The sequence below is a fragment of the Equus caballus genome, chromosome 15 (assembly GCF_041296265.1).
Source record: "Equus caballus isolate H_3958 breed thoroughbred chromosome 15, TB-T2T, whole genome shotgun sequence".
NCBI classification, from domain to species: domain Eukaryota; kingdom Metazoa; phylum Chordata; class Mammalia; order Perissodactyla; family Equidae; genus Equus; species Equus caballus.
The window spans coordinates 92805914-92831989 of NC_091698.1; the positions used below are offsets into that span (position 1 = coordinate 92805914).

Here is a 26076-nt window from a genome sequence, read left to right on the forward strand (position 1 = left end):
TTATGTGTTTCTCATACTAGGCACCGTGGTTTCCACTAGGAAAGAAGAGCTGATTGCAATTCTTGATCATTTTAACATACAGGTAATCGCTAAATTTGTGCTTTAGATTAATTCATGCACTGGTTACTTTTTTTCTGATTTCACTTGGGGTGTAGAAAGAATTAAAATGGCTTCAGATAAGTATATTGACCACAGGAAGAACATGTATAACTGTTGTTAGCAAAGTTCCTTAAAATTTGCGAATTCACCAGGAATTTTCAGTATGTAATATAATATCTTTAATTTGATAAAGCAGTCAAGAACATCTGGTCTATACTGGTATGTACTAAAATTTATGTTAATAAGGATGTAAAGTTTCTTTGCTTTCTGCTGTCCTAGTCGGAATAGTATCACAGTTCCCTAAACTCAGTTACTAAATTCCTGTAGAAAGGAATTTTATTCTAGAAAGATAAAGCATTTCTTTATGTATATTGGAGTTATTGATGATACCTTGTAGGAGACAAGGCTTGAATTCTTTCTGCTAAGGTATTTTGACTGAAAATTGGATATAGGGCATGTATAACCCTGTCACATTAGCACTGGAATTGTCTTTAGAGGTCATCTAATCCAGACCCTTTATTTTGCAGGTGAGCAACTGGGAGCTAGAAAAAGTTAAATTTGTGCTTAAGGTTTTCTAGGTGTGGTTACTGGTGGAGCCTGGATTGGGACCTAGGCTTGCCTGTTCCACTCTAGCGCTCTTTCCATTGTACCACCCTGCCTTATTCTAGGATTGAGAACACCAAGACTAGTCGCCAGGGGAAAAGAATTATGAGTCTGGGTCCCTTTTCCAGTTTGGTGTAAAACAAAGCTCTCCAGAAAAACTTTCTGTGATGCTAGAAGTATTCTGTAGTATGCTATCTGATTGTGTAGCCACTGGCCATGTGTGGCATGTGTGACTGAGAAATGCATTTATTTAATTTTACTTAAGTGTAAAAAGCCACGTGTGGCTAGTGGCTTGCATAGAAGGCAACATAGGTTTAGAAAGATAATTATTAAAATCTGGAGAAAAGCAGACACAGCAAATAAATTTGAGACTAGAACACAGGACAATTTGTTATGGAAAATCAGGAAAACTAAAAGTCAGAGTTTACAGAATCATAGGTGTTGGGAGAATCTTGAGGGCATCCAGTATAGTTAGCATCCTCCATCCTTACCCTGTGTGGAATCTGCACCCGGTATTCCTTCAGTGGATGCTTGAGTGGATAGAGGTGGGAAAATCACCTCTGCCTGAGGCTTCTCAGTCTTTCTGTGGCCAGGTGTATTAGAAAGTTTTCATTATGTGCAAAGGTGAATAAAACCTGTTTCTCTAAGCTACCATTTCCTTGGAGAATGTGAAACATGCTTATAGTCGAAATATTTGAGGATTGTTATCACAGCTCCTTTAGTCCTTTTCCTGCCTGATTTAACTAAAGGTTCAGGTTCATTGATCAAAATACAGAAGGTCTAGAGCTGCACTTAACAGCACAGTAGCCACTAGCCACAAATGGATATTAAGCACTAGAAATTGGGGTTGTCCGAATTGAGATGTGCTGTAGTGTGAAATACACACCAGATTTTGAAGACTTAATGCAAAGGAATAAGTCAATTTCTTATATTGATTATATGTTAAAATGATAATATTTTACATAAATTAGACTAAAATATATTATTAAAATTAATTTTAACTGTTTTTACATTTTTAATGTAGCTACTGCAAGATTTAAAATTGTATGTGTGGCTTGCATTATATTTCCATTGGACAGTGCTGGTCTAAATAACCAGGAGGGAGGAGAGTATTTAATGTCTTTAAGTCCCTGATTATATTTGTTCCTCCATGCCTCTGCTTCTCATCCCTTCTCTGAAGTTTAACCTTTTTGTGCTTGCTCCACAGTTTTGGCAGGTAAAGCTGCAAGATTCTTAAATAATCCCTAGAGTAGTGTAGGAACTAGGAACCCCATTTCAGAAACATTCAAAAGGATGTAGAAGAAACAGTGAAAACTGGTGAAGCTGTTAATTCAAAGTTGGTGGTAAAATGTCTGTATTAAATCTAGTGCGTTAGGTCTTACTTTTAAGAAGTCAGATACAGTGTGAAATTAAGGTATAGGGCAGGCCTTGTAAAAAATATGTGGCAATCAGAGTGTGGTTTACCTATATCATAAGAAAAATGTGATATGTAGAAGTTTCTTTCTAATGCATGAATGTTTTTTAGCTTACAAGAAAAGACCCCAAATCTTTCTTTTTCTTTTGGAAGATTAGCCCTGAGCTAACTACTGGCAGTCCTCTTTTTTTTTTTTGCTGAGGAAGCCTGGCCCTGAGCTAACATCCGTGCCCATCTTCCTCCACTTTATATGTGGGACGCCTACCACAGCATGGCGTGCCAAGCAGTGCAATGTCTGCACCCGGGATCCAACCGGGAAATCCCGGGCCGCCCAGAAGCGGAACGTGCGCACTTAGCTGCGCCACCAGGCCGGCCCCAAATTTTTCTTTTTGAGGAATGTTTTAACCCTTGGTGTACTAACAAAGTACATTTGGTATTTTACAAATGGTAAAATGAAGCAGTTTAAAATGTTTTTCATTTCTACTAGTCCTACATATTCTCTAATTTACAAATGGGATTATTTTTTAACATGTAAATTACTTTATTAACACCAAATATGTAATTGAGTAACAACCCTGAATCTTTTTGAAGCAAGTTATACTTTTTAAAAAAACTTTTTCAACTGTAAAGTGCTACTGTACTTTGCTGTTATATTAACTGTACTTTTAACTTGTTAACCAAAGGTAGTTTAACTCAAGCAATGGCTTATTTAAAATGACTCTCGCTCCAAAAGATAGAAGTGACTCAGTATTTCCATTTGTTTTACAATATCCTCATGAAGAAATAACGAGAAATGGGAAATCTGAAGACGTGCTGTAAGAAAAATAAACAGTACTTATCATAATAGTGATTAGAAATAACCGAGTTGGACTTTTTGTATTTAGTTGGAGAGAGAAAGTAACTTGCCTAAGGCTACCTAAGATGTTAGAGACAGAGCCCAAATAAGACCCCAAGTCAGCTGCCCCCATGCTGGGGCTTTTCTGACCTGTTGTCTGATAGTTAACCAGCAGCAGAGGAGTGATAGACTATAAAACAGATGAAAAGAGAAAACTTTCTAATAAAAGAACTTCTTCAGAGAGTTCTTGTGCTTATGCTGTCATGTAATGGCAGAATATTTAATATTGGCTAGAGTGTTCATTTTAGTACTGTGAAATTTTGAAACATTGTCTCTACATTAAGAATTTCTAACACTTTGTCTTTGTGTATTTACCCTAATGCTCTAACCTTTGCTAGTACTTAGCATTCTTGATGGCACTGTAGATCACTTGTAATGTATATTTCAGTTCATTTATCTTTAAGGCACATTAAAATGAAATATTCAAACATAATCTTCTTTTGTTTGTTTCAGGTGGATAATCCGGTTTCTGTTTTAACCCAAGAGATGAGCAAGCAGTTCTTACAGTCTAAAAATGAGGGAGACAAATACAAAGTAAGAAGCACCGAAGTAAATATAAACCTAACAAAAAGGAATACATTGATAGATTAAGCATATATACTGAACATTACTCTTGCTCACATAATAAATGTTGAGTATTTTTTTAAGCCACTATTTAAAGTAGTATTGTAGGACTAATTTAGGAAATTGTTAAGTAAAATGGAAGTATAATTTTCTTGTAAATCCTGCTTCAATTTTTTGGCTTTTAATTCTGAGAGAGTAGATTATTATTTTATAAAATTAATCTTTAGAGAAATACAGGGAAATAACTAACCATGCATATATAATAACTTGTAATCCTTAAATTATTTAAAACTCAAGAAACTAACAAAATAATTGACTACTACTAAAACTTACAGTATAACCTTTGAATAGATTTTGGAATTTCTTATTCTAAGAATTTAAGATCTGCTAAGATCAAGGATAGAAATGTTTTTTCTGTTTTCATATTTGCTTAGAGAATGGAAGGACAGTGAAAGTGAGCCTTCAAAATGGTCCCACTAGCAGTGTTTTCTTTCGTGGGCTTTTAAGAGCTTTTGCAAATGAACGTATAGATGTGAGCCTGGCAGGTTAAGAAAATTTTAGGTCTGAAATAAGACATGTTCTTTGTGTTTATGTGTACTTGCCTAAGTGTGTTTTTAATGTCTTTTTACATAATTGATCTAAAAGTTTTTGGAGACCAAATTCTCTTTTTCACACTTCCATGGAAGTTTTCAAACTCCTGCTTGTGTTTTTCTTGTCGTTGATATAGTTCTTCATGAAAGCAACCCAACTTGAACAGATGAAGGAAGATTATTCATACATTATGGAAACAAAAGAAAGAACAAAGGAGCAGATAAATCAAGGAGAAGAGGTTTGCAAACATTTAACGCAAATGTTTTTGAGATGAGTCAGATTCCTATAGTCCTTAGTAGGTAAATGGTATTGTAAAATGATATGCCTATATATCTATTTAAAACTAAGAACGTTTTTATAGCACTCTCTGAAGTGTTTGAAGTGTGGTTTTTATATCCATGAAATTTATTAGCCTTTACTTCTTTGTTTTGTAATGATGGCTATGTACACGTGTATCTTACTTCCTCTGTTAGACTATAAACTAAAGGACAGGATAGTATCTAACATACTTATCCCTTGATATATGATCAGTTGATTCCACAGTAGGTATCACTAATTCCCACTATAAGTACTTTAAAAACTATAGTATTTCTTTCGATAGGAAAATAAGCACAAGCCTTAAGCTGATATTATCAACATAATATGCGTTTATAACTAAGTACGGTAGGTAGCTCTTTCATTGCACTAGTAGAAGGTTACTTTCTTTAAGCTCTGATAGCTTGGTAGCAGCTATCACATCAGTACTCACCAGCTTGGCAGCTGTGCAGATTTGCCTGAATTTGAAGTCACTCAAGCCAGCGTGACTTACGTAAATTTGTTTTTACATCTTCTACATTTTGTTCTTGTACTTTCTTCTTCGCATTCCTGAAGATCCAACCTTCTGTCTGATAATCAGAGACTTCAGAATCATAAGGCTTATGTTTCAGCTGTTCATCCAGTACATAAAGGCCCACCAATTTTTGTCTGATTCTGTGTCTTGTTCTGTTGTTCTTTAGTCAGTTTTACACAACCAGCTGAGCTGTCAGCAACTTCTTATCTTGTTCTTTTGAGGTAGAGTTATAGTAAGGATTGACTCAAGTCAAACTTGTTAGATGTTACACTGACCTTTTTACTTCATTTTTGAGGAATGTATATTTAAAATTAGGTTTATAGTTGTATGGTTCATCAAGTGAAAACTCAAAAAGCAAAGATTGAATATATTTATCTTTATTCCCCACATCATAATCCTTTCAGACCTGGGGTATGTGGTAATGTGCAAGGAGGTACTATAAACCACAGAGTTAACATAGCTCACTTTCTTGGAGTATCAGTGTTATTATTGGGGAAGGGAAATATTTGCATATTCAAACAAATGTATATAGTATATGTTACATTTATTACTTTAAAAATATTAAATCAGGACACTGAAGAAGTTTGTTTGCTTTGGATAGTTTGGGGTTAAACACTCACTTTCTTTATGGTATACTTTTATCGACAATTAAAGATATTTTGGTTATGAAGTTTAAGAAACACTTCCCTATGTCATGTAGCAGAGTTCCTTATGTATATTATGCACTTAATAAGAATTTTTTTCCTACTTAGTTAAATGCCCTATATTCTCAAAATAAACTCTGGGTTTGAATAGTTAAGTCTTTAAGAAATAGTGTGTGGAAGATAGAAACTAGAAGTCGTTCAGTGATCAAATATTAAGTTCCTACCACGTGCCTGCTAGCCTTGTGCTTTGGCCATATAATGGCAAATAAGTATCAGGATTCTTGGGGTCATCGACCTAGCTATTTGGCGGGAAGCAGGTGGTAAATAATTGAGTGTAGTGAGCACTACTAAAGGAGTTATAGACTAGGTTTGTCCAAAAGCACTTAACAGGTTACTAGCAGTGGGGGGTAGGAACAAGGCAGGGGCAGTGGGAAAGGTACAGTTGTTAAGGAAGTGATGTCTAAGGTGAGAATTGAAGGATGAATAACACCAGGCAAGGGATGGTGAGACTAAGGAAAGGTTTTCCAAGAAATGAGCTTGCTTGGAGTTTCAGCCCAGAGAGCATGTGGTACTTTTAAAAAGCTGTAAGAATTTCAGATTGTCTAGAGTGAAGAACACAAGAGTGAGGGATGAGAGGCCAGTTTGTGGAGGACCTTGTAAGACTTAAGGGCCCTAGAACACATAAAAGTGGATCACTTGATTAAATGTATGTTTTCAATAGAGTACTTTGCTATAGAAGAGAATGAATTGCTGTACGGAGACAACAGATGTAGAGAGCTCAATAAAGAAGGTAATTAGCATTGTCCAAAGAGATGATGAGGACGTAAGTCCAGGGTAGTGGCAGTAGTAATGGAGAGCAAAGCTTTGAAATGATTTGGGCAGATCTTATATGGGACGTGGAAGGTAAAGCTGAGACAGAGGAGACATCATGGGTGATTGAACGGACTCCAGATTAGATCAGCTGACCTGGGCAGTAGAGTAACTTTATTAAGATAGGAAACTTGGGAAAAGGAACCAGTTTTTCTTTTCCTTTTCTTCCTTTTGTTTCTTTTAAGGAAGATGATGAATTCCCTTTTGAAAGATTAATTTTGAAGTGCTTATAAAGCATCCAAGTTGAAATGTAAAGTGAGAAGTTGGATGTATGAGTTAGGCATACAGAAGTCAAATCTGGCCTCAGTAAAAATTTAGGACTCATCATGTATGGTTGATATCTAAGCCACAGGAATGACTTAGCTTGCTGAGGAGGAGAGGAAAGCAGGCCCAGGCCTGAGCTATGAGAAATGCTCGTGGAAGCCATAGAAGCCAAGGGAAGAGAGAATTGAGAAAGAAATGGTCAGGACTGTGAGATGTACTGTGTGGGCAAACAACACAAGGATTGACAAATACCCCCTGTGTTTAGTGACATAGTCTTCATAGATGTCTATGGCAAGACAAGTTTCAGTAGTGGTGAAAACAGAAGCCAGATTTGTGGGGCTGAAAATGTGAGGAAATGGAAGAGATGAGAGAATTTTCATGAAACTTGACTGGAAAGGGAAGAAGACTTTCAGAGGAGGAGGTGGTGCCCAGTGATGGGTAGTGGTGGTTTTGTTTATAAGTGCGAAAGATAGTGAGTAAAGATTTAAACATGATTATGGAAAGGAGTCCGTGAAGAGGGTGAAGTGGAAACAAAAATTAAGATACGGGATGAAAAAAATCAACTAATTTCGACCTCCTGAGAACACAGGAGGGGGTGGCAGGATCCAAAATCTAGGTAAGAGATGGGGACTGGACTTAAGTATAATGCAGCCACCTCTTCTTTTGTAGCAGGAGGGAGAAATGACTGCTTTAGATTTGTAGGGAAGGTTGTTCGAAGTTGGAGAGAGTTTTTCTCTGATGGCTTCTAAATTCTCTGAAGTAGAAGACAGAGAGAATGAATGAAGGATCAGGGTGGCAGGATATATGAGGTTTGAAGAGAGTGATAATGGCTTGAAATAATCCTGGAGAATGGGAAAGTGACTTGGATAGGAAAACCGAGTAAGATCTATAGTGTGTAAGGATTTAGTTGAATATGGTAGGCATAAATGAAGAGGAGAGGTTGTCTGCCCAAGTGTACAGAATATAAAGTCTAGGAGCCACTTCAGAAGCAGTTCTAATGTCATTCTATTTAAAATTTGCTCGATGATTTTATTATTAATTATTAAGGGAGGACTTAGATAAGAAAAATTATAACACTTTATTTTTGGAAACAAATTCCTTCTGAGCCTTCCATTATCTTTGGAATGTTTACTGGGTATACTTTGCCCAGAACAGACCAGTCTGTCTATCAGTTATAGAATCGAGAGAAAATGGGAAACTGAGTTTTGGGTTTTGTCTATACTGGCGTAGTTTTGAAGTATCCGTTTGCTACTCTTCGTATGAAGAGTATTTGGCCATTTTTATAGTACAGAAAGTAACTAAATTATTGCATCTAGTTAAAGTATACCAAAGAACCCAAAATATTTTTATTTCACCTTAATTAAATCACTTCTTAGCAAATCTTTTTTAGTACTTGTTCAGGCAATGTATTCAAAAGAACTGCATTTGCAAAATGTCTTGTTCTTTCAATGTTAATAAGAAATATATCCTTTTTTCTTTTTTTAAGCGACTTACTGAACTAAAGCGCCAGTGTTTGGAGAAAGAAGAACGTTTTCAAAGTATTGCTGGTTTAAGTACAATGAAGACTAATTTAGAATACTTGAAACATGAAATGGCTTGGGCGGTGGTAATTTTCACTGAATTATTCACATATATTTGTAATATATAGAATATATTTGGTTACAATTAGTCTTATACATAATTTGGTATAATTTCTTTTTAGGTCAATGAAATTGAAAAACAATTGAATGCTATCAGAGATAATATCAGAATTGGAGAAGATCGTGCTGCTAGACTTGACAGGAAAATGGAAGAACAGCAGGTATTACTCTTTTTTATACAGATTTAGTAAATTGAATCATATGAGATTGTTGATATTAGACTGTTTAAGACCTACAAAAGTAGCAGTTTCAGCCTAGATATTTATCTGTATTTGAATTTATTACTCAAGTGAAGCCAGTGTAAACTTTTGTTCAAGAACTGTTGTGGCAGCTTTCTCTTAAAAAGAGTGTTGTGTTTGGATCTCATAGCCTCTCTGAGGCTAGGGATATAGAAGTCTAAATGCATGTGTGTGGACAATGGTCCTTTGTTACCGACTAGAGATGATAGAGCATAAAGCTTTTACTCTTGGGTTCATTGAGGAGTAGAGACATAAAACGGTCTGAGGAATAAAGGGGTGCTAGGAAAGTAGTCAATTAGAATAGCGTTAAAGCTAAGTATCATGAAGTATAAGAGTTCAGAACTGGACACAATGCCCAGAGATTGTTAATGGTACATCAGGGAACTGAGTTTTAGGACCCAGCCATCAGAGACTTTCATGTATGTGGAACACATGTGGGATAAGTTGTTAGGTCTGTTAGGTTAATTTCAACCTGAGGTCTAAGAGCCCAGGTAGAAGCTACTGTGCTGTTTATCTAACATTCAGGAAAGCCACAGAGTCTTCCACTTGAGCCTAGAGATAGAGGTTAGTTGAGTGATAAATAAAGATAGTAATTTTCTTTTGGGGGTTTCCACATGGGCCTTTTTACCATATAGCAGATCCCCTCTTTATCCTTGCCTTTTCATTCTTTTTTTAAGAGCTTTATTGAGATATAGTTCATATACCATACAGTCCATTCATTTAAAATGCACAGGTCAGTGATTTTTTAGTATGTTTACAAGGGTATGCAGCCACCACTGCAGAATTCCTCATACTGTCATGGCAGAAGTAGGACTCCTAGCCTTTCTTTCTTTATAGCCCCATGTACTCACTGTGGCTGACTTACCTCTTAGTACCTACTTCTACTTAGCTTGGGAGTTTTGGGCTCCCAAGCTTGATTGTGGCCTAGAATGTAATCTTCCCTACCTCGCTTTTTCCTATATGCCCTCAAAGACATGTCTTTTTCCTTTTAAGGGTTATGACAATCCATCAAAGGTAGTAGATGAGTATGTAAAAACACCAGAAATAGTGAAGATAGTATCTTTACTTAGTGATCTCTGGGCTGAGTTTCTTACTCCCTCTTCAGGTAGTACCTGGGAGTTCAACCCCACCTATCTCTCTCACCTGAAATTTTCATTTCTGAGAGAATATTCTAAAATTTATGCAGATTCTTCTCAGCCTCATTTTTTAGCTTGTTAAAGGGGAAGACCTTAAGTTACTTTCCTCTTTAGATATTTCCCCACCCTAAAAATAGAATGCAATGTGAGTGATAGGGTCCCACCTTTTCTTCAGATGGGAAAGGAGGATCTTGAGGCGGGGTGATACTTAATTCTGTGGGTGTTTGCTCCACTTAAGTGTTTGGCCACTCTCTGTAGTAAATGGTAAATTTCTGGAGGGTAAGGACTATGTTATATTTATATCCTTCCCACCAAGTCTTACATAAAACCTTACATATAGTATATGCTTGATTATTGATTTTACAATGACTATTGAGTGGAAGGTTTCTGAAAAAATAGCGTCTAAAGCAGACTTTGTTATTTTGTTCTATTTATTTTTTTATTGAGGTAACATTGATTTATAACATTATATAAATTTCAAGTGTACATCATTGTATTTTGACTTCCGTATATGTTGCATCGTGTTCACAAAGTCTACCTTCCATCCATCCCCATACAGATGTCCTCCTTTACCCCTTTTGCCCTCCCCCCAAGTTCCTTCCCTTCTCGTAACCACCAGTCTGTTCTCTGTATCTGTGTGTTGTTGGTTTTTTATCTTCCATGTATGAGGGAAATCATACAGTATTTGCCTTTCTCTGTCTCACTTATTTTGCTTAGCATGATACTCTCAAGGTCCATCCATGTTGTTGCAAATGGCAAGATTTCATCTTTTTTATGACTGGGTAGTATTCTATTGTGTATACCACATCTTTATCCATTCATCCCTCCATGGGCACTTAGGTTGTTTCCAAGTCTTGGCTATTGTAAATAGTGCTGCAATGAAATGAGAGTGCATACATCTTTTCAAATTAGTGGTACTCTGATTGTCACCACTTGTGCCTCTGGGGGTCACTGATGTCTTGCTGTTGCTAGTGTTGCTATGGTCGTTGGCTTCCCTCCTGGGCATACGGGGATGGCTGATGCCTCCAGTGCCTCTGGGATCAGCTGGGTCAGAAGCTCTTTCACTGTGGTAGGGAGAGGAAGAGGGTGGGGAGGGAGCTGGGTTCTGGGTTCACAGGCTACCAGCTCTGGTGTTTCCTGTTACCTTGTGGCCACAGGTGCCACTACAGTTGGGTTGTGGGAGTCCCGTGTGCACCTCTGCTGCTGCTACCAGACTCTGAGCTGCAGCTGGACTGGGATCATGGGGCTCCACCTCTGCTGCTGCTTGGTTCCCTATGGCTAGAGTCACCTCTGCACCCCCTGGTGCTGCCCACCAGGTTCTCTGGGGCTTAGGGTGGCTGGCTCAGCTGCTGTAGCTGGGCACCGCCTCTGCTGTTCCCCCATTTTACCTCTTCTGTGTGTTCCAGTCCACCCACCTTCATATGTACCGATGTGTGGATTTCTCTGGGGTTCCGGTGTGTTGGGCAGTGTAGCCTGTGTTGGGTTATGGATGTTTTACTGACTGTGGATTGAAGGGGAGAGACAAAGGGATCCTCTCACGCTGCAGACTTTAAACTTGTGTTAACCTAATTTAAAACTGAAAATAAATGAATTATGTTTAGTTGTATAACATGTGGGCCAACTTCAATTTTTGTAAAACTCATGCAGATCATACAGTCAATGTTTTAATGATAAAACTTCATTACCATTCTATGCAGTGCTTCCTAAATATCCTATGTATTGGCAATTCCCTCATCTTTATCTCCTCTTCAAACTTTTATCCTGAGCACTTGATTCAAATATCTGTCTTCACATCTTTACCTACGTGTTGCAGACACTTAAGACTTAGCATGTCTAGTTGAATAGTTGTGACAAGCTAACAAAGCATGAAATATACACTCTCTAGCTCTTTCTAGAAAACGTTTGCTGATCCCTGATCTAAATAGTTCTTGTATTTGTCCCTTCTAATCCTTTCCTATTGTCGGTGCCCCATTTTGGTCCCTAATTATTTTTGTTCCACAATCTCATGTTACCTGCTTACTGAAATCTTTACCTTTAATGTTTTCCTCCACCCTGCCTTCCATGTGCTCCCAAAGTGAGGTAGTGTATGGATTTGGTCATGTCTTGTCTCCCTGTTCTCTAGAGGGTTAAGTTGTAAGCTGATCATTATGGGATTCAAAGCCCTTCTACCCGCTTCGTCTCATCTCCTATCACTCCCCTCTCAGTTTAAGCCCCAGAAATATTTTAATTCCTAAAAGTAAATATTAATACCTTTCTACATGCTTTTCCATCTGTCTCTGACACTTTTCCCCAAGTTTTCTCCTGGTACATTTTGATTAATCTTTCACATCTCAGTTCAAATGCTTCTTCTGCTTTGAAGACATTCCTCACTTTTTCTGGCAGACCTATGGGTTCTTCCTCTATGTTTGCACGATTGTAAATAAACATACCCTACTTAAGCATTATTGTTTACAAGTTGTATTGTCAGTTTGTGTGTCTGTTTCTCAGCTAAATTGTGTTTATCTCCCTTTAATTGTGTTACTTAAGACAGTTGTGACTATATCTCTGTATCCCCAGAAGATAACACATTTGTTGGAAAACTCAATGTAGAATTAAAATTAATTTATATTTTAGTATTTTATATAATTATGTTTGCTTGTCTAATGTCTTAGTTTATTTAGTCAGAGTGAAAATAAGTTTGTTGTTGAGATGTGAACTATGTAATAATTATTTTTAAATTTCTCTGTTTATTGAAGACAAAGAAAATATACTCCATCAATGTTGTTATTTTCTTAAAGGTCAGACTTAATGAAGCAGAAAAAAAATACAAGGATATTCAAGATAAACTAGAAAAGATTAGTCAAGAGACAGATGCACGAACACCAGAATGTCTGGCTTTGAAAGCAGATGTTACTGCTAGGAAAAGGGCCTATAATGAAGCTGAGGTGAGAAGTCTTCTAACCTGAATATTAAAAACTGCATATCAAATATAAATACTGTTCATTTATTTTTAAAAGTACAGTTTTGTAATTGAGAGAAATCTGTGTGGCTTTCAGACTTTCAAAACTGTAATGATTTCATATGGCCATTTATGTACTTTATTTTAAAAATATATTTCTGCATATATTTAGCTTCTGTTTTGAAGATTTGGCAAAAGTGGACTTGAATGGGATATTTGTTTTTTTGATTTACTCGAATATATATAATTTTTCCTTAGGTTTTATATAATCGCTCCCTAAACGAGTATAGAGCATTAAGGAAGGATGATGAGCAGCTTTGCAAAAGAATTGAAGAACTGAAAAAAAGGTAAGACAGTTACTTTGCAATCGTTGTGATAATGTCATTTTGTAACAAAGTGATCTAGGTGAAGTGGAGTGCAGTCGGCCCTCTGTATCTTCAGGTTCCACATCGGTGATAGGGAGGGCCGACAAAGGGACTTGGGCATCTGCGGTACCAAGCAATGACTGTATTATTGCTAAAGGAATTTTATCACGCTGCTTTGTTTTTTAAATGTTATGTTTCTCACTTAACGTTTTCCATTTTGGATTATTTACTGTTAGTACTGATCAATCTTTGGAACCTGAACGATTGGAAAGGCAAAAAAAAATATCTTGGTTAAAAGAAAAAGTAAAAGTCTTACAGGATCAAGAAGGTTCTGTCAATCAAGAGATCGAACAGTTTCAGCAAGCCATAGAAAAAGACAAAGAAGAACATACCAGAATTAAGTAGGTTTCATCATCCTTAACATGTTTTTTTTCGATTGAAAATTAGATAGTTTTGTTCTTTATATGAAGAGACAAAACATGGTTTTTTAACATTTCTTCTACATAATCAGGGATCCTTTAAAATCACTTTGCCAAGACTTTTCTTACACTTGTAGAGTTGGACAGTTTCTGGGATTCCTAGTCCTCATCACTATCGATCATTTCTTTTCATGCTAAGCTCATGCTAAGTTTTGAGTACTTCTGACTGTTTTTCTTTAGTAACACAATTATTTTCAAATAAAGAAATTTGCTCTTAGTTTTTAGGGTAGCTGGGTCACTGGTTTGCAGGTGTTAGGGGAAAAGGCTGAATATTTCTGTATAACTGTATCACGTATTTGTTCTTTTTTTGTGCTTTTATTTTTTAGGAGAGAAGAATTAGATGTGAGGCATACGCTGAACTATAATCAGAGGCAACTGAAAGAATTGAAAGATAGTAAAACTGATCGCCTAAAAAGATTTGGCCCTAATGTTCCAGCTCTTCTTGAAGCAATAGATGATGCTTATAGACGTGGGCGTTTTACCTGTAAACCTGTGGGCCCTTTAGGTATTTGTCACCATTTAGTCAGGATGTAGTAAACATTAGAAATAATTTTTTTTTTTCAGGAAGGGGTCTGTTGAATCTAATTTTTTTTTTTTTTTAAAGATTTTTTTTTTTTTTTTTCCTTTTTCTCCTCAAAGCCCCCCCAGTACATAGTTGTATATTCTCCGTTATGGATCCTTCCAGTTGTGGCATGTGGGACGCTGCCCCAGCGTGGCCTGATGAGCAGTGCCATGTCCGCGCCCAGGATTCGAACCAACGAAACACTGGGCCGCCTGCAGCAGAGCGCGCGAACTTAACCACTCGACCACGGGGCCAGCCCCTGTTGAATCTAATTTTAAAACTATTATCAAAGCTGTGTAGTTATGTGTGGTTTTAATTATATATGTATTTTTAAATAATGGTAAAAATCACATTAAACTTTCAGACTTTCCTTTTATATCTTTAAATCATAAAATAGCCAAAAGAAAGAGAATTTAACAAAAGGAAAAGTCATTACAGAGTTTAATAATCTGATTTTGATTTTTTTCCTGAATGGATGAGTGAACAAGTGAATGAATTAATTTGAATGTAATTGATTAGTAGGAAAATCCAGTTACATCAAGATATAGTGGAAAGAACACTCAACACCTGAGTTTTGTGTAACCTTTATAAAATGACTTGTCTTTTCCTAATTTCACTTTAGGTTGACCAACATTCTTTCTAAGTCCTCTTCCAACCGTAAAATCTGGGGTTATTTAATTATCCTCATTTATACATGAGATTTAAAAAAATCGAGTTCTTCTGAGGAGTTTTCTCTAATTCTGTACATCGTTAGGTGAAAATGATTCTGTAAATATAAATATATTTTCTTAGTAAAGTACTATATTACAGGCACACCTTGGAGATATTGTGGGTTCAATTCTAGACCACTGTGATAAAGTAAATATTGCAATAAAGTGATTCACAAGAAATTTTTGGTTTCCCAGTGCATATAAAAGTTGTGTTTACACTATACTGTAGTCTATTAAGTGTGCAATAGCATTATGTCTAAAAGAACAATGTAGACACCTTGATTAAAAAATACTTTATTGCTAAGAAATGCTAACCATCATCTGGGCCTTCAGTGGGTCCTAGTCCTAATCTTTTTGCTAGTGAAAGGTCTTGTAAATAACACAATATCTGTGAAGCACAATAAAGTGAAGCACAAAATGAGGTATGCTTGTACGGTGTAAGTATAGATTACATACTATATTAAGTATTGTAGAAATGTCTCTTCATTCAAATGGTATGTACATTTATACCTGGGATCCATTTCAATGGATGAGGCATTTTTTCCCCTCTCTAAATCTGAAATCCCAATATCAATTAGTTTTACAGAAAATTATAAGAAATCTATTAACCTTTTGGCTTGATTTTCAGAACACCATTCAGAGACTGTAATAGTTTAAACTTACATAGAAAAACCACTATTAATTTACATTAGAGTGGGACAGTTTTTTTCACAGGATTTGGTAGGTTTTCTCCCTGTTGTGTCCAAAGGAACTGTGGGGATTTCTCATTCAGTGAAAGTAAGATCTGTAATGTCATTTAAGCTGCTTTATGTGAAAGTATTTTGAAGTCATTAATGAACTATTATTAAAAGATAGTTACATTAATATTTCAAAGTAAGTATGGGCCTTTTAATAATTTTCTCTCACTTTTAGGAGCTTGCATTCATCTTCGGGACCCTGAGCTTGCTTTGGCTATTGAATCTTGCCTAAAAGGACTTCTGCAAGCCTATTGTTGCCACAATCATGCTGATGAAAGAGTTCTTCAGGCACTGATGAAAAAGTTTTATTCACCAGGGACCTCACGGCCACAGATAATAGTGTCTGAGTTTCGGAATGAGATGTATGATGTAAGACACAAGTAAGGCATCAGTAATTAAATATTGTTTCTGCTTTTGCTTAATCATCTGCAAGGTTAGAAGGAATTAAAACATTTTTATGTTAACCATACCTACACTACTGGTGTGCAAAATTTTATCAAGCCACTTCTTTAATTTCAGTCTAGATATTGGAGATACAGAAATAAATAAGAGATACTCCCTGCCCTCGTGGTCTTTATAGGAGTTGTACTGTGGGAGGTAGTACAGGGAAACCCAGATGTAGTGTGGCATAGAAATTCTACTGTTGAGGGAAATGATGCAGACCTAGGCAAACTAAGAGAAAGGCACTAAGGAAGAACTTTGGTACGCGTTACCCACAGTTCAGCTGTCAGGGTGCTTCACAGATTCCTTAAAGAGCTGTGATTGTTTTCTTTGATGAGCCTAAGAAACCTTCTCAAGAGCACAATACCCAAATTGGCCTCTTTGCTAGCTGCTGGCTAGCTAGTCACTTTACTTTTGAATATATACATATTTTCTAATTTATTCTTTGTCAGCTTTGATGAAATTGGATCACAAGATGCAGATGTAGTTCAGATGAGGGGGTAATTAAATGTTAGTAGGTAGGTTAGGAAAGAAATCAGAGAAGAGAGGATAAATGATCAATCTTCTAAGTGATGGCTTTGTCAAGTGATAGACAAAGGTTAATTGCCTTCTAGGCAGATAGAATTCTATGTGCAAAACGCATGGGGGCATAACCTCATCAATTATTCTGCAAAAAATAGTGTCTGCATTATAGATAATAAGGAACAGATTAAAAGAGATATTTAGGACCAAATCAATAAATAGTGTTACTTGAATGTAAGAGAAGCAGGAATGGAGGATGACTCTTAGATTTCTGGCTGGAGTGACTTCCTAACAGATATGCCATCAAATGATTTAGGAGAAGTATAAGAAAAAAGTGGCTTTGTAAAAGTAGATAAGTCCTGTTGTGGAATTGTTGATTTTTAGCTTTTAGGCTAGAAATAAAGATTTGGGAGTTAGGGGTAGAGAGTTTTCTCTATTTGCCTGAAAACTTGACTTTATGTTAATTTCTAGCTCTGATCCCTGGTTTCTAAGACCTGGTAAGAGTGAAATTTAAGTTGTGCTACCAGACAGCATTGCTTATGGTAAAAATGACCCCTGACAGGTTAGCTGCATCTGGCCTGGGAGAACTCTATACACCTGGTGGGAAGCCAGTATGGTGAGTCTTGTACTTGGGCATTTCCATATGGGACCTTGGAAACTATTCCCATGAGGTTATTAGGAGAGATACTGGCTTCTTTGAGGAATATCCTCCTGCACCTGAACTGTCCTTTGGAGAGCAAGACCAGTTGTCATGGACAGCTGTATGGACTGTTCTGTGAACTGCTGCAAAGCCTCCCATAAAGAGGAAGGCCTGGCACTGACCTGCTGGGATGTTGTGTTTCCCAGATGTGTTTCTATTCTCTTAGCAATATACCAAGTGTGATTTACAGTTTCCTGTGAAGGGGTGCAAAGGTGAGCTAAGTTTGTGCAGTAGAATGTCACTTTTCTTGGAAGTAGGTGATTTCATGTGCTAAGAACGAGGGCCTCGGGAGTTGGGTAGGAGGTTTGGGAAAATGAGAGAGGAGGCTGACCCAAAGTTCACTTGAGATTCAAACACCTATGGTGGCTACAGGAATTTTTACTAATAATGTTTGATTTTTTAAATAGAGTTGAGTGGAGAATGTGTATTGTTGAATTAATATTGCATTAGAATTTTTTAGAGGGGGTGGGTATTTTTTAGCGTGGGTGAGAAAGTGCTTCTGGGAAAGTAGTTCAATGATTGGCCATGGGTTTTAGGCTAGATGGGGATGAGAAGGAGGCCTGGGAGAAAATCTATATATAGCTCAGCCTTGATGAAGTTAGAAAGCAGGTTTAACAGGTGGGATTAGCCTAGAAGATGGTAGGTTGTAGTGAGAGTGGGAAGTTAGAGTCTCATGGGAGCAGCTCCAGGGATGACACAGTCCATGTTTAGCTTCAGGAGTAGGTTGAAGTTGGTGGAGGAGTGGAGGAAGTTGGATGGTAATCCTTTTGGGTATTGATATTGACAAGTCTTGAGTATGTTTAATACCCTGTCAACTTTCGCTGCCTTATAAACATTTTGAAGGGGTGACTTTTTTTGTGAAGAACTTTATCAGTATAAGTTGTGTTTCAAATGCTAAACTTAAAAATTGGGCGTGTTATTTTAATGTAGAAAAGAACAGTGAAACTCTCTAAGAGTGTGGAATGAATCAGATACATTAGGCTTAATTAGATAACCTCAACCAAGATACTTAGAAAAATGCCTAGCTCCCCAGGGAGATATTGGGGAAATGTCATTTCCTTTCCTATGAAAAGGGCCTTCATTCCTCTTTTCCCAGGAAGTAGCGGCTACTGCCCTACTCAGCTTGTTATTACCCCCATCTCAACAGAAATGTTCTTTCTGCCTGAGGCTATTCTACTTATGCTCTGAATTGCGTACTTTCCTGCCTGATTCAGGAACCATTTTTAATTAATTCAGCTCTCTCCTGAGCCTTAAACTTTGCTACCCTGTTGACTTCTCTCCCCTTGTAACATCCTAGGTCACTGATTTGCCTCTCCCATCAGAAGAATGACCTACTCCTAGGGGTGACTGTGCATTTACTCCCTGACTCACTGCTATCTAGCTGCTGAAATATTCATTGTATTTTTCAGCTATTTCCTTGTTGCCAAATCCAACGTATATGTATATATTTTTGTGTATTTATTTGCCTTCTCTTGGGCATTAGATACCATTAAATATACCTTCCTTGAAACCCCTGTGCTCCTTTGGTCACTGTGACACTACTTTCTGGGTTCTCCTTCTACCTTTCAGATGCTATCAGCCTATGTGGTAGCTTTTCTTTATCTCCCACTCCTTTTATCTTGGTGCTCCTGAAGGCTCTGTCATTGGTTTGTTGTCACTTCCTATATCCTGCATGCTTTGCTTCAGTGGCCCAGGTTCAGTTCCTGGGTGTAGACCTGCATTGCTGGTCGGTGGCCATGCTGTGGTGTGGCCCACATACAAAATAGAGGAAGATTTGCCACAGATGTTAGCTCAGGGCAAATCTCCCTCAGCAAACAAAAACAAAAACAAAAAACATGCTGTAAATTTTAAACATGTTTTTTCTATATTTTAATTTGATTGTGATATTTTTACCATTACTTGCCTTTAAAAATCACGTTTTTATTAAGTGATTCCCTCTAAGCTTAATTAGGATAATCAAATCATTTTGTTTTTACCTCCTCTTACCAGTGAGGCTCATTATATTTGCCTGCAGTTTTCCTGTCTCTCCTGTCCTCTTTAAGCTTTCTACCTGACATTGTTTGGTGAGCTTATTTCATATTGTTCTTTCCTTGTCTCCTGTCACTTATACTTCACTGCCACTGTTCCTTCCTACTTCTGGTTCTCCTAGACTGATTTGATAGCATTTCTTAGCATGCAACTAGTTGTGGTATGAGCCAAGATGAAGTAAATCCAAGGAAGTAGAGCAGGACGACAGGGTGGTTGTTACTTGGTGCTGTATAACAATCTGGGGGGAGCAGTCTTGTCTAGCAGTGGTGTGTGCCTGCCCAAAAATAGTCGCTCCTTCCTAGCACAGAAGCCTGTGCTTTCAACAGACTGGCCAGGGTCTGCATTTCACCAGGATCTCCTACCACGTCCTCTCCCTCTGCTTTCTCTGCTCATAGTTGACTTTGATTCATTGATTGACACTGCTTGACATTGCTAGAACACCCACTTCTCATTCTTTCCTATCCTTGTTTTTACTTCCACTTGAACTCCATCCTACGTTTACTATCCTATTTCTCTGCTTCCTTTTACAGGAAAAACTCCTCAGAGTGGTCTATGTCTCTCGTTTCTCTCTTCCCCTTCTTTCTTGAACCTGCTCCAGTCAAGCCTTTATGACTTCACCACATATCAGAACAGCAAGGCACCAGTGAGCCTTTCTTTGCTTGAGTCTGTAGTCTGTCCTTCCTGCTCACAAACTTGACCTACCAGCAGTATTTGACTCAGCCGATCCTTTCATTCTTCCTGAAACGCTTTTTACTGGAATGTTCCTAAGACCTCATTCTCTGGTTTTCCTGAATCTCTAGGTATTCTTTTTTATATCTTTTGCTCCTGCCTCACCTCTCACTGCATCTGTGCTCCAGAACTCGTTTCAAAGTACGCTTGTTCCCTAGGCGAACTCCTCCAGTCTCACAGCTTTAAAGACAGTTCATACACTGATGATTACCAAATCAGTGTTTCTAGTGGGGCTCTTTCCTCTGAACTCCAGAATATAATAAACTGAATATATATTTTCCACTTTGATGTCCAGTCGACATTTCAAACTTAACATGTCTAAAAGCAAAATTCCTATTTTCTACCCTAAAACTTCCTCTTCTTAGCATCTTGCCCATCTTCATTTTTCAGTTACTCAAGCCAAAACCTCAGTCATCCTTGACTCCTCTCTGCCACACTGCATCCTATTGGCTGTTCTTTAAAACATATATCCAGGACCTAAACATTTCTGCAGTGACTACCCTGGTTCAAGCCATTGTCATGTCTCACTTGAGTATTGCAATGGGCTGATCTTTCTGCTTCTGGTTCCCCGCCACCCCTACTCAGTATTGCAGAGTAAAGTCAGATCACGTCACCCCTCTGCTCAGAGCACCATATACATTTCCCATCCCGTTTCCCTTATTATAGGCTTTACTGCAACCTCTAGGGCCCCCATGATCTCTCCTCTTGCTGTCTCTCCCGTCCTTGTCTCCAGAAGCCCTCGCCTCACTGCTCTGGCCACCCCAGCACTCTGGTCTCCTGGTTCCTCCACACCCCTTGTCAGGGCCTTTGCAAATGCCATTCCCTCGACCCAGAATGCTCTTCTTCAGGATGCCAATGTGCCTCTCCCATTTCTTCAGTTATCTGCCCCCTATTACCTTAGTGAGGCTTCCTGACCCTTTTTTGTGTGAAAAAGCACTCTATGCCCCTTTTTCTTTTTCTTTATTCTCTGTCTCCCTTCAATAGAATGTGAGCTCCATTGGGAAAAGGACATAATCTGTTCTGTTTACTGCTGTCTCCTCATCCTCTGAACAACACCTGATACAAAGTAGATGATCATTAAATGCATGTTGAATTAATGAATGAATAGATGTTAAACGTATATACAAAGATACAGGCTTTGTTTTGGAGCTCTAGGACTAAGATTGCACTAATGATGCCACGATCGTTTCCCCCTTAGCCATTCGTGGCTCCTGCACCTGCTGTTCTTGGTGTGTCTATTTTTCAGTGCTGTCAGTAGCTCAGATGTTTAAGTTGTTTTGTTGAAAGATTGAATGTCTTTTTAGGGAACCCAAATTACAATTAATAGGAGTATCTTTTCGCTCATATTTCTTCTGTGTTGATAATAAATTTCACTTCAGCTTTTCTTATCTCAGTGGGAAAATTGTTTAGCTATTTAAAATGTGTTTTAATTAATTGACATTTATGTTTATGTATGATAGCAGTATAAGATTTAAGGAAATTGTAATTATTAATTATAATAGGCAACAGGACATAAAGATTAAGAATCTGGGTTCCAGAGCTGAGCTGCCTGGTTTAAATCCTAGCCCAACCACTTAACCGGCCTTAGGAAACTGGGGAACTTCTTAAACTCTCTGAAGCTTCGTCATCTTAAAAAAACGAAAGAATAACATTATCTATCTCATGCTTGTTATGAGGATTAAATGAGCTCATATTTATAATCTTAAAATAGTACCTGGCACATAGTATTATATAAATATTTGCTAAGTAAATAAAATAAATTAAATCTATTACAGATGTTCTGAAATGTTATTAGATATTTTCCATTGGCTTATTATTGTCTACCCACTCATTAAAAAATATATCTATAAACTTAAAGTTTGATAAGTTAATACTTATATATTTTTATTTCCTAGAGCTGCTTATCATCCAGAGTTTCCAACGGTTCTGAAAGCTTTAGAAATAGATAATGCAGTTGTTGCAAACAGCCTAATTGACATGAGAGGCATAGAGACTGTGCTACTAATCAAAGTAAGACCAAGTATTTGCTGTATTGTATATTATTTTTAAGTTTTCAAAACTGAAGTTGGTTAAATAAATTCCTATTCCCCTTCTGTATCATAGAGTTGTTGATATGTTTTACCATTGTACTTTTTTACCCCATAGGAAAATCTATACAATCATGTAGAGCTGGTTGTGCATTTTCTGCCCCAGGAAACTTTTATAACTTTTGACTGTTCTTCGTAAAATAATTTTGCTAGTATATATTATTCTTTTGGCTCATGATGCTATAAAATTTTTTTGTTCATTCTTTCTTGATTAGCTGGCAAATCCATTTTTTATTTATCCTCACAGATACATGTATTATTACTGTTCTGCTTTTTAAACAAGTACTTTACTTGATATTTTATTAATTTTTATTCTTAAAATTTTGAGTCCCGTAAAATAAATCAATATTTACTTTTCTTCTGTGTGTATATTTTTATGTACTTGTTGGATTAGGTCATCATATTGTGTTTCATCTATTGACATAAATTTGCTGAAAAGGGACAAGGAAATTCAAAACAGAAATCTGTAATCAAGACAATCATGATAGAGTCTGTTTTTCTCATTAATGGAAATGGAGAAGTAATGGTATCAGTAATCCAAGTTGTGTGTATATCTATTGCAAGTTCATATTGTAATTATTTGTGGCCTTTGCTATCTCATAATTTAGAAGAATACTTGAAAGAAAATAATGAAGTCCTATTGTAAAGATCTTTCCAGAGAGGTTGACTAGGCCTCCAGTAAGCTTAATCCCTTTTTACTTCCTCCAGAGCTTAAATATTTCTAGGCTTTCCCTACATATTCAGTATACTAAACTTTTATTGGAATTTGCTATTCACTCACATCTTCTTTAGGGTGTAAAACTTAGAAAAAATAAGATTTGTGTGAACTGAGCTAAAGTAAATATTTCCATGTGAAAAGATACGTACAGTAATTTGTAATTTTAAATGTATAGCGATATTAGGATTTAAAAATAAAATATATCAGTTTGTCATAAAGCATTGTTTACTACATTATTTTAAAGACTTAACAGTTTTAATTCTTTGAATCTTGAAAGTTGTTTTTAAAACTTTTATTTAACTTTATGGAATTATTTTACTAGAATGTTTAAAAATACTTGAATCTTAGTGATAGGTAACATTTTGAAACTGTATGCATCAGAAGTGCTTTGACAGAACTTAAAAATATATTCCTTCTCCTCCTCTTTCAGAACAATTCTGTAGCTCGTGCAGTGATGCAGTCCCAAAAGCCACCCAAGAACTGTAGAGAAGCTTTTACTGCTGACGGAGATCAGGTTTTTGAAGAACGTTATTATTCATCTGAACATACAAGACCGAAGTTTCTAAGCAGAGATGTGGATTCTGAAATAAGGTTAGTGTCCATTGTAGCTCTACCATATTACTCCCACTGCTTCCTTCAGGCTTCAGTTCTTTTCATATTACTCTATTAGTAGTTATTTCAGTGAAGAATTGTGAGTAATCTCTTTGTTCTTAAAAATATATTTAGCTGGATATAGAATTCTAGGTTGACAGTTATTTTCCATCATCACTTTGACGACAGTATTCTGGGCTGAGATCACAAAGTGTGTTCCCTTGACCAGCTGATCTGCACGTTGTCTATAACCTGTCTGCAAGGAGGTAAGGAGCTTAACTCAGAATAGAAATCAGCTACATCACTATGCCCATTGTGTAGTTCTGCTGATTTTTCGTAATGAGAGTACAAGTATGCTGGTCTACATTCTGTCTCAGGTTCCGTACTATGTCTCTGACTGGTACTTTGAGTTGCACTGTTTTAGAAAGAAGATCAGTTGGCACCATAAGAACACATGCCTAGGAAAATAGAACTGCTAGAGGAGACAAATTGAGAAGTTGAACGAAAAAGTAATGTGTATTTAATGAGGGTCAAGAGCATGCAAAAAGAATTTTTGGTACAAAAAACGTGATTTTCCAAACGAACTACTTCAGTTGATGAATTGATGGGTTGAAACTGAATCAGTGACCAGACCTTAGGTAGAAGAACTTACCACTTAAGTAAAAGAAATATCTAAGAAAATTGAGTAAAAGTGGAAGTATTCTAAATGACTTGTGTGTGTAGGAGAAATGAGAGTTTTGTTGAAATAGATTCCCTGTTGCTAAGTAATAGTAGTCATTTTAGTGTGATTATGAGAGCAGCATAAAGGAAAATAATTGTAATAATTATTGTAAAGTTGAGTAAAATCTCAACTGAGCAACAGAAAAAAGTTAAATGATCAGCAACTTGGTGTTGTGGCACCCAGCACACATTTTAAATTGACACTGAATCTTTCTGATAGGATAAACGAAAGTCCATAAATGTTTGAATGCATCTATATGAGAGTGACCTGTAACGTGATAAAGTTTTATCCATTGTGCCAGGACATTTAAATCAGGCATTCCTAATTCTAACTGGACAAGACTAAATTATATGGTATTCAAGCAAACAGGAGTGCAAATATATAAACGGTGTTGGTAGTGTTACTCTGTGTAATTCACACTTCTTTCGACAAAAATGCCTCATGCATTCGTGTCCCAAGTCTTAAAACAAAATAAGTATAGTACTCTTGGAAAAGATTAAGTCTATCTTGCAGCAAATTAGGATCCCTGATTCTACATTTTAGTAATAAAGTTTCAAAACTTAATGTTTGCAGTCAATATTTGGCTTCATTTTTAGCTAAAAGTGTTGTATTAATGTGTAATGGACAAAAAAACGCTTTTCTTTTAAAAGCCCCATGAACAGTGGATTTTAAAAAATTGTTTACCACATTGAAAACTTCATTGCTTGAAAATATACCAAGTTCTGATGATATTTAAATGACTTTGTGTCCTCTGTTTTGACCTGAACCAGTATGATAGTTGTCTGATATTTAGAAGTTTAAAAAGATTCAATAGTGTTTTTTAAATACAGAAAAATATTAATTGGAAGACAAAAGTAGCTCATAATCCCATTTCTCCATAGTATCTATTGACATTTTAAAAATAATTAGAAGTAATATGTGCGTATGGTGAGAAAATTCAAACGGTACAGAAAGACGTAAAGTGAAACCCTTCATCCTCCTCCCTTTTTCAACAGTAAGGAAATAGTTTAGCAGTTTCTTATATGTATTTCCAAAACAGTTTATATATTTATACCATATACATATGATTTTTAAAATTGAGATATAATTCACATACCATAAAATTCACTCTATTTTAAAAGTGTACGATTTAGAGATTTTTATTTTATTCACAAGGTCTGCAACCATTACCATTGTCTAATTCCAAAGCATTTTTATCACGCCAGAAGGAAAACCATGCCCACAAGTAGTTATTCTCTATTCCCTTCACCCCCAACCCCTGTTAACCACTTGTCTGCTTTTGAATGTGTCTTTATGCATCAGTCTGTTCTGGATATTTCATATAAATGGCATTATATAATATGCAACCTCTCGTGTCTGGCTTGTTCCACTTAGACCGCCAGAGCATGGTCTAGCGAGTGCGGGGTGTAATGGAGTGTAAGGCATGCAAAGTGAGGGGTGCACTACTGGGACAGGCTGCTCTGGAGACGTGTATTCATCCCACACAAACAATGCATGCCTGCGCAGTTTTAATATGTCTCTCTTTAGGGAGCAGATGGTCTTTCTCCGTGTAAAAGTTAATGAGAAAGTAGGGAGAAACGCTATGTGAAAACATGAAACAGAATTTGTCCTACCCAGCAAAAAGGAAGTTGTAAAATTTAACGGTTTTGTTCATATAAATTATGATTGCCTAATTTTATTCTTAACATCAAAAAATTATATAATAATAGAATATTTTCGGTGCTCATTTTGTCAGTTTTTAATTTTGATTTAAGCTCTAGGTTTCAAAGTTTGTTTACTTGGTAATTTTTTTTAAGCACAATTAACTGTTAATAAAGGTAGAGATTTATATGTGGTAAAATAAACTTTTTATTAAATCCTCAGGAGCCCTCTTAAGTTTTTGCATCTGGCCCCAGTTTTACCAGAAATACCACAATTATTCTTGTCCTTTCCTCATTTTTATTATTCATGTATCACTCAT

At 36.7% G+C, this 26076-nt stretch overlaps 1 protein-coding gene across 5 annotated transcripts in view; it reads left to right on the forward strand.

The window, feature by feature from the left end:
- The window catches only part of SMC6 (structural maintenance of chromosomes 6), an 80995-nt gene that overhangs the window by 22997 nt on the left and 31922 nt on the right, over nt 1-26076 (forward strand). For all 5 annotated transcript variants that reach the window (XR_011426560.1, XM_070236624.1, XM_023619482.2 and 2 more), the window contains 12 exons: nt 21-82; nt 3465-3545; nt 4303-4404; nt 8260-8379; nt 8476-8574; nt 12566-12712; nt 12985-13073; nt 13328-13492; nt 13897-14075; nt 15755-15959; nt 21895-22009; nt 23235-23395. Coding sequence is in view for 4 of the 5 variants with exons in the window: in XM_070236624.1 (XP_070092725.1) it covers nt 21-82; nt 3465-3545; nt 4303-4404; nt 8260-8379; nt 8476-8574; nt 12566-12712; nt 12985-13073; nt 13328-13492; nt 13897-14075; nt 15755-15959; nt 21895-22009; nt 23235-23395 (1525 nt within the window). In the remaining variant the exon portion in view is untranslated. The remainder of the gene's footprint in view (nt 1-20; nt 83-3464; nt 3546-4302; nt 4405-8259; nt 8380-8475; nt 8575-12565; nt 12713-12984; nt 13074-13327; nt 13493-13896; nt 14076-15754; nt 15960-21894; nt 22010-23234; nt 23396-26076) is intronic.